Genomic DNA, 15367 nt, shown 5'->3' with positions numbered 1-15367 from the left:
GATTTTAAATGTTTATCACACCTAACATTAGTCTTGGTGTGAACAGGCATTAATAGTAAGAAAACCCTTCTTTCTCTTTAATTGTGTTCACAAGCTGCACGCAAAAACACAACCTGACCAGCATTGTCTGATTCACCAGAAATCAGTAATGAGCATATGTGTCAATAATAACCCAGAGAGACTAAAATGTAAGTGTTATTGTTTTAAATCATGCACTGAATGAATAGTTTATGAGCAAACTCAATTTTATTACAAATTCCAGTGTTACTGGTTTGAAGGAATCTTCAAATGATTTAACTTCTCGGAATAAACATAAGTCGCTATATAAACTGAAAGCTATTATTACTTTCAGTGAAGTCTGCTTTGAAATCAAGTGAGCGTACAGTAGACAGATTTATTTAATACTAAATTACTGTTTCCTTCCATGAATCAATCAGAAATTCGATACTTGATATCAGTCTTGAAATGAAATACGTCATTAAATTTACGAAACTGCAAGTAATTTAAAAAGATAAATCATATAGAGAACATGAGCTAGTTCATGAATCACTCAAAGACTTTATTGGATTGAATCAGGCTGTTTTATCTTCAAATAATGAACTATGAACCAATGTTTCTGAATAATCATAACTCACTTTACGAACTTTATGTTGTTATTCCTTCAAGTGATGTCCATTTTTAAATTTATAGAAAATGAGCCATGAATCACTCAGAAAGACTATTTCTTACACTGAATTTTTTTTTTTAAATAAATATGACTGCATGTTGATATCATAACTTTCAGTGAAGTCAGTCTCAAAATGTTTATAGAAGTTATTCATACAAAACATAATATTGTCTGGGAATTAGGGCTGTCACTAACAATTATTTTCACGATCAGACAACTATTCTGACGATTAATCGAGTAATCGGATCATTTTCTTTTGTGGTAATTAAAAGCTTAGTGAACCATAGACTTCAAAACGACTTAAAATACATGTATAATAGCAATGAGGTGATAATAAATAAAATGAAATATCAAAAGCAAGTAATCATATGGTTTTATTGAACAAACAGTTTAAATACATAATGAAATAAAACAATCATACATTTTGTACATTATTTACTATATCAAATGCCTACGCTTTTACACTTTACAACACAATCTAATCCTTGTTTAATATTGAGTTTAATTAATATTTGGCTACTTCTTTATGATAGAAATAATACAGCCGCTGTTATTTCTTGAACAGGAATGTGTGGACATCAAACAAACTTTTTTTTGGGGTCGCAATGAACAGTCGCATGTTTGGAAAGCTAATGGTGTATTCTTTTGTGCTGGCGAAGGTTTATAAATGATTTACCTTATAAATCTGACAGAATGGGTGCACATTGCTCCCAGATGAACATATGAACATATCAGAGCATGTAAATGATGTTTGTGTGGAGCAGCGTTTACTGTGGAGTCGGAGCCGATCTGAGATGCTCGTAACCTGCACGCATCAAACTAAAGCACATTTTAAATCCGCAGCACATGTATTTAGCCTATTTAATTGAGTCGCAGCTTTTGTAATTAGCACTATACTTTATTATGATTAAAAAATAAATAAAAAATTATGTAGCCTTAGCCCCTTAACTGTCACTCACATTTTTAACAGACTTTATAGTGGACGATTCAAACCTAAATTTTTATAATTCATGAATGAAAATATTTTGTAACTTGATATTGATGTACCATTTTCATGGTAATGCAATGTATGATTTTAAAATGGGTTTTAAAGGATGAATTTTGAGATTTTAAGTTTTCAAAAAAGATTTCTAAAATGTTATAGAGAAAAAGGCAACGAAGAAGTCTTTTTTTTTTTTTTTTAACAAACGTCAAAACTCCTGTTATAATTTATTTTTTTGAGGGTGCACGCCGTCATAAATTAATCTATTACTTTTCTACATAATTTTCAACAAAAAACATTGTTAAAAATATATATTTGGGAGTCTTAAATCTTTCCAACGATATATAGTTTGTCAAGATTAGATTAGATATGATTGTAATATAGTGAAGTAAACGTAGGCGTCCCGTATACAGGACAGGGTGACAGTTAAAGGGTTAGAAAACGGTCTAATAATGATTTTAATGGATTCTCGTCCATGGGATGTGCCACGTTCAGTATTCTGCAAACGGCAATCGAGGATTATTTATAATCAAGTGCTCGTATTTAATCAAGGGATCATGACAGTCCTACTGGGAATATTTCAGTCGCATCAGAATTGGTGTGAACAGGTTTTAGGAACGAGCGCCGCGACGAAAACACAGAAGTAGCTTAAGGTTTTACCTCAGTTACTCTCAAATACATTCATGCCAAGCTCGATAAACAGAGACGACTTTGGTAGTTGATACGCTGGAGCTTCTTCCTGTTATAGCGTCCTGTGTTTCGAAAATTACAGCTGTTTGGAAAAGCATATGCATTTTTACTTGGTTTTACTGGCACTTGAAGCCCTCAGAACGTGAAAATATCGATCCTAAAGTATTGTGGCAGAGCAAATGAACACCTCCCAAAAACAAGAGTGCCCAGAGTGCTGCTTATGTGATGGTGGCGCATGTTTGTGTTTCTGAGTTCATGCTTTCGAGTTTCTCTATGCATAATTTCATAGATATGTGGCTATATTTAACCACCGGTTCACCTAAAACTCTTACACTATCTGTAGTTAAATGGCATGGTTTGATATAGTGCTCAGGTAAATTTGATCTAAGTAAATGTTAAACTTTTGAAATCCAGAAAAAAAGAACCACATATTGATGAATCAATACATGAACATTATGTATCTGTGTCCTGTTATTTATCTTTTGGTATGCATTTCAGGAAAAAAAAATGGTTAGGATTCAGGTGTAATTGCAAATAGTGATTAATCCTGATTAATCCACTGAAAATTCGGATTAATTTGATAAAAAATGTTAATCATTTGACAGCCCTAAAATTAATCTAAATAAATGTGCTTCAATATTGTGGAAGGATGCAGCTGAACATGAGGTAATCCAGCGTAACTCACCATGCTCCATTATACAGCTGGCTGGCTTGGGTCCCTTGGGTTCGAGCAGGTGAAAGGCAAATTCTGTCTTCAGTCCGTTGGGCAGCACTGCTCCTGTGCTCCTAGTGGGATGACCTTCGTCAGGAGATCCCGCTTCCTCTTCACCGAGGGCTTCGTGACCTGCTGTGACTTCCACCTGTTGCTGCTCGCTAGATCGCACTGGTTTCTCTCCGTTACCAACTGGACGAACTTCCTGCAGCTGTTCTGGACACTGGCTTAGCGTCTCACCCTGGGATTGTCCTGTTTGGATGGGACTAGACTCGGTGTGGGAACAGAACGTCTGGTCCTTCTCGCTTACATTCAGCGTCTCTTGTGTTTTTTGTGTGTTTGTATTTACAGTCAACTGTTGCTTTAACTGAGACTGATCCTGGCTTTTCGAAGTTTGAGACTCCTTCAGGTTCTCCTGCTTCTCCGCGAGTGAAGACATGGATGTGTTGAGCGGTTCAACAGGTGCAGGTGATGTTTCTGATGTTAACGCGCTGAGCTCAGATGCTGTTGGGTTCTGCTCGGGCACATGTGAAGGTGCATGTAAAGGTGCTTTTATATTAGTTTGTGTGCATGTTTGGCTCTCTGCTGCCCCCTCGCTGACGCCTTGCACCAATACAGTCATCTGTTGCTGATCTGGAGGGCTTTCCACACGGGTTACCATAAAGATTTTGTGTCCTCTGCCGGGACTAGACACTGAAAAGCAGCGGCTAGGAGACGATGGGGGTTTGGGGACAGTGCTAGCTTCGGTCACTGGAGATCCCGGTAGAGGAGATATCGAGGGCACGGCCTTACAGGCGTTTATTGCAGGAATCTCTATGGGAGATGTGGTGTTCGCAGAAGCTTTCGGCTCCTCGGCTGCGTCCTCATCCTCTGTATCCGAGTCAGAGTCGTCTTGCAGTGACGGTTTTTGACCGTTGTCCTCTTGGCTCTCAGATGCACTGCCATCATTGGTTGCGTCTCTCTGATTGGCAGAGTTTTCTTCTTCGCTTTTCTCAGCAGATGCATCTTCATCCTCTTGAGTCTGGTCCTCCATGGCGATTTCGGCTATTGAGATTGACTGCCTCATCTTCTGCTCCGTCTCCTCCTTCTCTTTGGCCAGGATGAAGTTCCTCTTGCAGCCGTTCTGAATGTCTGACAGCAGGGCGCGTTGTGTCTCAATGAAGCACTTCAGCTGGGAGAGCAGCCAGAGAAAAAGATTTAGCACAGTTATGCAATAATAAGGTAAAAGATGGATCTGTGGTATATAATAAAGTGTAGTAAGTGAATATATACAGACTGCATTTATTTGATCCAATATACAGTAAAAACTATAATATTGTAAAATGTTTCTACAGTTGAAAATAATCTGTTAAAGTCTAATTTATTTCTGTGATGTGCAGCTGAATTATCAGCATCATTCCTCCAGTCTTCAGTGTCACATGATCTTCAGAAATCATGATAATATGATGATTTACTGCACAAGAAACATTTCTGATTATTATCAATGTTGAAAACCGTTTTTGTGGAAACTGTGATGCACTTTATTTTTCAGGATTATAAAAAAGAAATAAAATTTCACATACCCCAAACTTTTTTCCCCATTTAAATTTGGCAACATAGTACATTTAATTTGAATATATTTGCACTGATATAACACTATACTGAAATAAACAGCAATATATACTAGTGGTGGGAGAAAAGCTCGATACATCGATGCATCGCGATTCGTTATCTAACGATCCAGAATCGATTCTCAAAAATTCAGAATCGATTCTGTGTTCAATTCAAATGCGAGCGCTGTCAAGACTCACGTGACCAAACAAAAAAGACGGTGATGGACGACCGTTCATATGCTGGTGAATAAGCTTCGTTTAAGATAAAATGGACAAACTACGACCTGCACCATCTCATTTAAAATCGGATGTGTGGCAACATTTTGGATTTTCTGAAGACACCGAAGCTGTCGTTGATAAAAGCCATACTGTGTGCAAAGTCTGTAGCGCCAAATTCAAATATTTCAGCAACACGACTAACATGAAGAAACATATTACGCGGTTCCACTTCCACTCTTCCAATCACAAACACTCCCGGTTACATTCAAAGGACCTTGGATCAAGTAGCAAAGCTTCCACCGAATTCTGAAAAGGCGAAACGAATTACCCGATCAGTGGCGGGTTTTATTGTCAAAGATCTGCGCCCGTACTCCGTTGTGGAAAACCAAGGATTTCGCACGATGTTACAGGTACTTGAGCCACGATACACTTTGCCCTCGCGACGTTATTTTAGTGAGACGGCTGTCCCCGCACACTACAGTGAGTGTAAAGATCACATCTTAGAATCCCTAATTCTCCCTGTCATACAAACTGAGAACTGTTTATTCTTAATGATTGTTCATTGCAATTGTATGGCTTACCATTCATTTGTTAATCCTGAAAATAACTTTGTTAATAAATTAAAAAGTATTGAAAAAGAAATATCAATAATCATTTTTAATTTGGCAATACGGTCAAACAGATATTCTAACTACATACAAAAAGCATAGTAACTCCAATTTTGGTTAAAATAAAAAGTTTAGAGTATTTTTTGCACAGCAGGATAATTAATTAAGAATCGTTTTGGGAATCGGATCGTTCCTCCCAGAATCGGAATCGGATCGAATCGTTAAGTGCCTTAAGATTCCCACCTCTAATATATACCTGTATATCTGTACATGAAGAATGCAATATAGTTTAAAATTGGTTTTAGACAGAACTTACAACATCTAACACTGTTTTAGCTTTAAATACAGACAGTTCTACTTCCATTAAGTTAAATCTTTCCCCTTTAACAAGCACTCACCGTCTCTTTCTTGGGCTCTCGGTCCAGGTCGAGTCGGAGCAGCGATGTGTTGACTTTAAAGGCGAGCGAGAGAGCCATGAGGCCTCCGGTCTTGATCTCATTCTCACGCATGTCCAGCCGGAGGATCCTCGGACTCTCAGCGATGAATTCAGCGATAGCCACCGCTCCTATCACAGGAACAAACACACCGGTCATCTACACATTCAAACACTCTTAACATAAGCCCAAAACTCAACATCTAATTCATTGTTACCTTCACAGGTGACTTTGGTGGAGACCAGACCCAGCCTGAGGATGGAGCGGTTTGCTATGAGTCCGTCTTTTAGTTTGTGCACTCCTTCGTTCCCCACTGCGTTATGACCGAGGTTCAGTGTTTCCAAGCTCTGAGTGAACGGCTACAGAAATAGAGAGCGAAAGAGAGGGATCGGAACAAGCACAGAGATTCGGAAGAAGAAACTGAAAGTGCATTGACTAAAATGATAAAGAGTTGAAAGTGCATTAATTAAAAGACAAGCAGTGTTTTCTTCTGTGAGGGGTGTGAATACAAGGGCAGACAACGCTTTAAACCCACAGCAGCATATGAGGGGCCGTACAAGCCATAATTCATTCTGGCACTCTCACACACATACATTCTCCATTCACATACATATATTCTTGCTTTCACACACTTACATTCTCCTTTCACAAACATACATTTCTACTCTTTCTCACACACATACATTCTCCTTACACATTCATTTACTTCTATCTTTTTTGGTATCCATTTCTTCCTGTTTAAGCAGGAAGTCATTCTCAGACCAGGAAATACATGTGCAAGACCTGATCAGCTCTTCCTCACAATTTTACAGTTATGCTATTCAAAGTCATCCTTTTTTCTTTTCAAGTACATATTTTAAGTTTTTAACTTGAGCATATCATTATGCAACCTATGTGTTTTACAGATCTGTGTACAAGTGTTAAGACACTGATTTTGATTGTATTAACAGGGCTTAATGCTAAATAAGTTTTCAACTGGTCCAGTTTGGCCAGTGGTTTATTTTTTTTACTTGCCCTGGAAAAACTTTCACAGGACTTGCCACAATCAATCAATCAATCAATAAGACTTATTTAATTGTTGACTGTAACATTGTATTGTAATAAATAATAACCATTTTGCACAAATATGTACAATAGTTCAAAGATAAAACTAAAATAAACCATTCTTTTTCAGGCCTAACTATTCCAGTTAAGGATGCACTGATAAGGATTTTATTTATTTTACAATCAAATGAGCCGATTCCCATTCTCATTGCCAATTTATTTAGTTCTTATTCTTTTTCTCTTTTTCTTCGTTTTTACATTTATTAAATGTTTATTTTGCTCTGTTACTGGCCAAACTAACCTTGAGCAAACAAACAAACAATATATGCAACATGAAGCAAGTGCACAAAACAAAAACATCAGATGGGCTGAATTAATATTTTATTATTACTATTTATTATTATTAGTTTTATTTCCTTAATTATATGTGTGTGTGTGTTTGCACTATGTTTGTACTTTCTGTACTGGAAGCTCCTGACGAAATTTCTTCTGTGTGTAAACACTTGGCAATAAAGCGCTTTCTGATTCCGATGAAACTGCTAATTCAATCTCTGACAGCAGGTGGCGCTTATACAACACTAGTCTAGCACTGAGTTATTGCTGCAGGCAGAGCTGTGCAATTGAATAAATAAGTAAATAAAAATCTAAAAATAAATAAACCACAATGAGTCTTGAGTTAATTAAATAATATAAAGATATCGCTGTCCCTAACTTGCCTCCCACTTAATTCACTTCCTAAAAAAAAAAAAAAAAAAAAAAAAAAAAGAAAATCCTTGGACGCTTATAATACGTCTATCTGGCAACATGACTGAGGCTAAGCTCGCGTCCTCAATCACAACTCGCTCAAATGACGAGGCCATGCAACCTTTTCACGAAGATAATATTTATTTATGTATTTTTTTAAAACCCAGATATAGCTCGCTGAAATACTTCTGCGGCTGCATCATCTACCTCCGCCATCCTGATCAAGACCTGTCACTGTGAGTCTGATCGCACCTAACCTGCCTTCCGTTTCAACTATACTCTCTCTCGCACATACATACAGTCTTCTCTTACATACATACATTCTATATACATATATATGTGTGTATATGTATGTGAAAGGAGAATGTATGTGTGAGAGTAGAAATATATGTATTGGTAAGGAGAATGTATGTGTGTGTGAAAGCAAAAATATACGCATATGAAAGGACAATGTAAGTGTGTGTAAGAGTAGAAATGTATGCCTGTGTAAGAAGAATGTAAGTGTGTGAAAGCAAGAATATATGTATGTGAATGGAGAATGTATGTGTGTGAGAGTGCCAGAATGAATTATGGCTTGTACGGCCCCTCATAGCAGCACAGACTAAACTAAGGCTAAAACAATTATATATATATATATATATATATATATATATATATATATATATATATATACACACATATAAAATTATTTTCTGTCAAAAATTGGTTGTAAATGGACAATTTGGACAAATAACCAGAATAGTTGAACAATCGTCCAAATAGATTAGTCTTTTATTAGAAAAACAATGGTTAGATACAGCCCTATTATGACCCTTATTTTCAAGCATTTAAGCAATTATATTTCTACTATGTAGCTTCCTTGTTACATGTTGCATAATTACTTTAGTAATAACGGTAAATTATGCATAATTGCGTGCAACCCTAATGCCTTTAATTAATATTACTTAGTACTTAAATGTATTCCACTGTAACAGCGACACATTAAAAAGAAGTGTAACCCCTATGTCTTTCAGGTTTACACACTTGTTACAAACGAATAGTTAGTGTGAGTAGCCCTGGGACAAAATCCATTAATAAAAGCACTAAGGATGTGGATTTGCTAATGGAAACTTGTGTGTGTGTGTTTACCAAAGCGGCGGCCAGGTATCCCATGCCACTGTGTGTGAGCTGGTTGTTCCAGAGCACCAGAGTCACCAAACCCTTCCTCTGCTCCTTCAGACCCTCACATATATACGCCAACCCTGAGGAAACGAGCGGACGCAAACACAGCGGGTTGAAGAACAGGTTCAGACACTACTGAAGTAGGACACCATTAACAGCAAGAGGTCACACCTGAGTCCAGTATTTGATTGTGTCTCAGGTCCAGATTCTGGATGTTGTAGTTGAACTTCAGCAGATTCCCCAACTGAGCCGAATCCTGCAGACCGTTCAGCTTGTTTTCGGCCAAATACAGCTCTCTGACATTCATGTTCATCTTTAGGGCTGTGGCTATGAAACAAACAGCCGTTAAATTGCTGCATTCACAATTTATTGAGAGAAGATGGTTTAAAATGCTGTTGCTACAAATATACCCCAGAGACTTAAGACTGCTTTTGTGCTCCAGGGTCACATACACACATACACTGTAACAAGGACACCTTAAAATAAAGCCGTTCGTAATGTGCATTTAATATGATAGTGCAGGATTCAAAGGGTTAATGTCCAGAGTGTTTTTATTCATTAATTACCGAGCAGCATGAGCGGTCGTCCGGAGAGGCAGGTGTTCTCCAGGTGCAGGACGGTCAGACTGCCGCTGATCCGCAGAGCTCTGGCCACGAACGGAGCCGAATGATCCAGCAGCGGGGAGTTACGGGCGTCCAGGTACTGCAGAGAGCTCGTCTGGACACACACACACACACACACATGAGGAGATCAGCTCGTCAGTAAAGTGTGAACTGAGCGTAACTCAAGCCTCACCTTCCTCATCATGTGAGCGGCGGCCTGCCAGCCGCGTGTGCCGATGTGCTTGTTGCTGGAGATGTTGAGATGAGTGGCGGATTCATAGTACTCGATCATATCGAACAAAGCAGACGCTCCCTGAGAGAGAGAAAGAAACACTCTTCATTCTGCACAGCATTTCAGAATTAATAACCGTCTGTTTTGTGCCGACTCTGGAGCTTACAAACGAGATGCACAACACAAACACATACAGACAACCGGAGTTACCATGACAACAGTTGGATGGGGGGGGGGGGGGGGTTATACATATAAAACTGAAAACATCATGGTACATATGTAAATTTATTTAACAAAGTAATTCGAAATTAAAAACTATAAAATGGCAATCAGATGACGGAAGTCATTGAGTAGATAAACACTTTTATCAACAAAATTGATAATGTGTAATTTAATGTGCATTAAATATGATGGCATTAGAATCTAAAACTAGTGATGGGACAGAAATAGGAAGAAACACACACACACACACACACACTGTGATTTTGAACTACAAGTACATGAGAGGCAACCACTGCATTTTAATAATGATTTTTAAATGCTATTTAATCGCTTTAATTTTTAAATTAAGTCTTAAAAACACATGCAAATTACGAAATGTCATGATGACGCTGCAGTGGCCCGATCAGGCAAATTACAAATCCGTCTACCGACCCAAATGTCTTTAAAGCTGGCCCCGGGCCATCGGGCAGTCCTTATTGTCAAGCCCTGGTATATCTTTTATTTATTTCAAAAAAAAAAAAAAAAAAAAATAATCCAGTTTTCCATGACACTCCCTTAAGTTGTGTTTATACATATGGAAGATGCTGAGATTCACCCAAATTATGACTTACAGCTAGATTATTGCATTAAATCAATCACAGTTAGCATATGCCAAGAGCGACCTTAAGTAACTTATTATTCTCCAGAGCTCCTGGTATCTGTGTTTATGTTGGACAAACACAAACCGTTTCAGAACACATAGTCCACACACAGAAACACATGCCTCAACCAAACACACTAAACATATGACAAGTATTTTCATTAAATAACAAAATCAGAGCGCCGCACTGGCCATAACAGAAGCACATGCAGTCTTCGAGATGGAAAGAACAACAATGACCCTGCGTTCGTAAATCTGGATGAACGAGGTCAAAAAAGAGCAGCACTCACATCCTCGTCTAAGTTTGTCTGTTCCAGATCCACCACTTTAAACTGCACCCTCTTAAAGATCTCCTCCAGAGATTCACATGATTTATAGTCCAGCTTCTCTCCTGAGGAAAACACAGAGAGAGAGATAAAGACAGAGATATTTGATTTAACATCTGCACTGATACGGCTCTTCATAGCACTTTATTTGGTAAAAGCACAGATCAAAGTCAAACACATAGTGATGAATTCTCTGCTACCTTCTGATTAACAGTTAACTGGATTCATCTGATGTGAGATCAGCTTGTCTATGGACACACACACATTAACTACACAAACCAGTCTCAACAGGCTGAACTCAATGGAGAACCAGCGTGTGAGTGTATGTGCATGAGACTGAATGAAACTGTGAAACTCAATGCATTAACTATTCGGAGCCCATTAAATGCATATATTCATAAAACTCAACATTTTGTGGTTGGTACAATTTAAAATATACTACTTTTAGAAAAATATTATTACAATTACAATTATATTGTAAAATCTAATTTAATCCTGTGATGCTCCGCTGTATTTTCAGCATCATTCCTCCAGTCTTCAGTGTCACATGATCTTCAGAAATCATGAAAATATGAAGATTTACTGCTCAAGAAACATTTCTGATTATTATTCATATTTTGTGGAAACTGTGATACACTTTATTTTTCAGGATTCAAAGAACTAATTTGTTATATTTTGTACCATTATTAATAGCATTTCTGTCACTTTTGATCAATTAAATGCATCTTTGCTGAATTTTTTTTTTTTTAAATGCCGCTTCATAACTGTTTTTTAAGGAATATTTCTATTATTGCATTAAATTTCTATGATTATTCCAAGACTGGAAATATACAATTTTAAAACTCCCTGAGCTTTTAATGACCGCAAACACCGAACACTGCTCACCTTTGAGATCTAGGCACTCGTTTCGCTGTGTCAGGTCTTTTAAGTCCTATGGAAAAAATAAAGAGAGAGTTAGCTATCGAGAGATGAATATTATCAGAGAGGTAGGTCATTAATATAACCCTAAATAACAAAGTGTGTGTGCAATGACAAGTGGTTTAAAAATAACTACCAAACTCTAAAAATTGTAAACCTCCACCTAGAGACATAAGAATCAATAAATACACTGTGTGTGTGTTGAAACATGTCTCCTGATTACCCAACACACTTAAACAAACGGACTAAGAGCTGAAAGTATGCCAGTATAAATGCTGAATTCATAGCTTTGAAGGCTGTGTAAACACTGATGTCTGTGCTGTGAAACACCGTGGGCCAGCGGCCCGAGACTTGTTCTCTGATCAGCAAAGAGTAAGAAGCATTCAGAGTCAGCAACCTGACATTTAACGCTGCCGTGAGCTTTTCTAATGTGACTTCAATGAGCCTTGTGTTTCTGCTGTTACACAAGCCACACGCTGCCGTCTGTACTCACCAATTCTCTGTTATAATATCTAATAGAGTAGGTTTTTGTTCCACCAGTTTTCATAACGAAGAGAGGGCGAGTGTATATCTAAAGTCTAAAGCCTCTAATAGATATCCTGTTATAAATCTGTACGCTAACGTTAAAATTGATGAAATAAACAATGCATGCGATTCAATATTCTATTGATTTGTGCTTATTGGTGAAAGAACAACTTCTGAAGAAATAATACATCAATTTAACCATTATACAGTAAGACAAAAATAAGACAATATGTACGTTTCTACTGAATAAAACTAGACTAAAGCTTAAACATGACAAGTTTACTAAATATGATTAAAAACTGAAAGTTACATTTGACACAGGACTAAGACTCAATTAAGCAAATATTGGCTTAACCGCTTTCATTGATTCGTTTTCTTTCAGTTAGCACAGGTTTTGCATTTCTTTTTGTAACTGAGGGATCATGAGCTTCTGCATGCAGTTTTTGGGTGAACATTAACAATTATCCACATATGATGCTTTTTTTTTTTTACTTAAAAGCTGAGGAGCTCAGATCAATGAGGCCTTTAATCAATCAGCTCCACAAAGAAGAACAAAACTTGAGCAGATTGAAAGAAAATGAGTTAACCAAAAAAAAAAATAATAATAATAATAATAAAGAAAAAATCATCCTAGATTTGGTGATAATATAGCAGAAAATGACAAGCAATATATATATTATTATGTTTTTTGTTTTTGTCTTAAAAGCTGGTCATGTTTTAAATATGCTTTTTGTTTCCTAATGTACTTTGTAGCACATATTTTAAAGACAGCATAGATTTAAGGCCAATTTTAGTCTAAAACTGTTTTGTGGGTCTTACGATCACATGAGGGACAGGTAACTAGAGCGCAAATATATCTGTGGATAGAAATAAAGTTTAAGTTCTCAGAAACATCTGTCCATTTTTCTATTATTACCACATTTTGTTTGTTGATGTTACATTTAAATGCTTTTAACAGACTTACATAAAAACTAAAACTTTAATCGATTGCTTTATATATTACATTTACGCATTTAACAGACGCTTTTATACAAAGCAACTTGCATTCAGGCTATCAATTTTTACCTATCACGTGTTCCCAGGGGAATCGAACCCCCAACCCTGCACTTTTTTTTTTTTTTTTAAATCTGTGAAATCAGTACAATAAGATGCATAGTGCTGCAAATAGCAAGTTTTAAAAATTACCAAATTCCTGAGAAATTATCTTCAGAAATATAACGAACCCAAAAACACACTACAATCATTATAAAACATCAAACATAAACAAGTCTACTATGATTTGGACCTGGGAACTGCACTAGGATAACACACACACACACACACACACACATTCCATACATATTTAACATTATGATATATATAATCTCTGCTAAGTAAACGGACCTAAAAAGAGCATTAATCTTCTTAGTCTCTCTCTCTCTCTCCTCCTTTTTCAGCAAATTTCTTTTACAGTCCTGTTTGTGAAGTCATTTTTACAAGGGTGACTTAGCAATTAGCAGAGGAGCCCAAGCACGGACTGAGATGGTGGAAAAAAACACACACACACACACACACACACACACACACACACACACACACACACACACACACACACACACAGTAATGACTGGCTATTTTCTGCCCTGGGGACTCCCAGTGGAAATGTACCATCATGCCCTTGGAAGGGTTCAACAGACTGATGCCTTTCTGCATAACTACAGGTTACACACGGCACAAAAACAGTACACTTGTAGAGAAAATTAAAGGAGTGGAAAAGCAACAGATGGGTAACACAAAAGAGAGGGAGGAGAGCTGGTTGGTGAGGGATTGTGGTGTAAGTTGGCATCTCTGTGCAAACATCAGGCCATGATGAGATGATTTCTCTCCGTCCGTCTGTTTACAGTGACTCAGTTACAATGGCAGATGGGAGAAACTGCTTGCACTGATCCTCATTATAACACCTGCCGAGTCTCACCTCAAATCTTTCATGCATTTTTAATTTGGAATCAAATGAAAACTGATCTAGTCTACTTTCTGACCCTCATAATGTATACAAGTCTGTCGGACCCATGATGCGATGATTCAATTCTCAAAATGCATAGTTTTTGTACGGGAACCAAACTTTGGAAATGAGTCATGACTATCAAAACATCCGACAAAAACAACAGACTCAAATTTGAGTTGATACCAGTAATTCACATACTGTATGTTTTTATACATTTAATATAATGACAAAAATCATTTTTTTTTTCATGCTTATCAAAATGTCAAAGAATTTACTCCTGATCACAGAACCATTCTTCACTGACGAGATGCACATGACATTCGCAGCTTCTGCTTAATCATGATTCATTTTGATTAATCGTGAAGCCCTATCTGTTACAGGAAGTCATACAGTTCAATGTTTACTGACAGAAAACAGCCACGCTCTGGTTGAGCTCTAACCAAACCAATAAAACACTATATGCAAATCCCAGAGTCAAATTTGGGAACTCTGTGTGTGTGTGTGTGTGTGTGTGTGTGTGGACAGGAAGCCGTGAACGTTTGTTGGCTCAGAATGATATGTTTACAGCACTGTCTTAAAGAGGCTTTCATTAAGTGAGCCATAAGGCGATAAAAAACTATTTTTTTTGGTTTTAAACAGTTAAATATAAAAAATATTTTAATTATTTAAAGAGTTACTACACCCATTTTGGGATGGATTATCCCTTTGATATATTAAATAATCAACACTCAAATATATAAACATTTAAATAGCACATATTTATTATACTATATGCATTTATATAATTATATTTCCACACCGATTTGTTGCTAAAAAATAAAAACAGTGGATGAAACAAAAACTTGCTTTCACTATTGATTTTATTTAAACACATTAAGACATTAAAATAAAAACAAAAAAGTAAAAATTGAAATCGAATTAATATGTAATATAGTGCATGTATTTAACAAAATGCTCCTCTAAAGTGAATTACTTCTAGCTGACTAACGAGTTTATAAATAGTGAATGGCTTTCTGGAGGTACATGCATTTCGCTCGAAACCTACACTTTGTCACACTGAAGACC

The 15367-nt window shown here is 36.9% G+C and overlaps 1 protein-coding gene across 2 annotated transcripts in view; it reads right to left on the bottom strand.

Moving 5' to 3' along the window:
- LOC113061889 (protein phosphatase 1 regulatory subunit 37-like) overlaps positions 1-15367 on the bottom strand; it is a 35603-nt gene that overhangs the window by 1922 nt on the left and 18314 nt on the right. For both annotated transcript variants that reach the window (XM_026231395.1, XM_026231396.1), the window contains 9 exons: positions 11761-11806; positions 10840-10940; positions 9649-9768; positions 9420-9570; positions 9025-9180; positions 8821-8933; positions 6122-6263; positions 5869-6035; positions 3025-4222 (listed from right to left, as the gene is read on the bottom strand). In XM_026231395.1, coding sequence (XP_026087180.1) covers positions 3025-4222; positions 5869-6035; positions 6122-6263; positions 8821-8933; positions 9025-9180; positions 9420-9570; positions 9649-9768; positions 10840-10940; positions 11761-11806 — 2194 coding nt within the window. The remainder of the gene's footprint in view (positions 1-3024; positions 4223-5868; positions 6036-6121; positions 6264-8820; positions 8934-9024; positions 9181-9419; positions 9571-9648; positions 9769-10839; positions 10941-11760; positions 11807-15367) is intronic.

The sequence above is a fragment of the Carassius auratus genome, chromosome 43, assembly GCF_003368295.1.
Source record: "Carassius auratus strain Wakin chromosome 43, ASM336829v1, whole genome shotgun sequence".
In the NCBI taxonomy this organism is placed as follows: domain Eukaryota; kingdom Metazoa; phylum Chordata; class Actinopteri; order Cypriniformes; family Cyprinidae; genus Carassius; species Carassius auratus.
The sequence above is the reverse complement of the archived record's forward strand: the minus strand, read 5'-3'. Positions and strand labels throughout refer to the sequence as shown.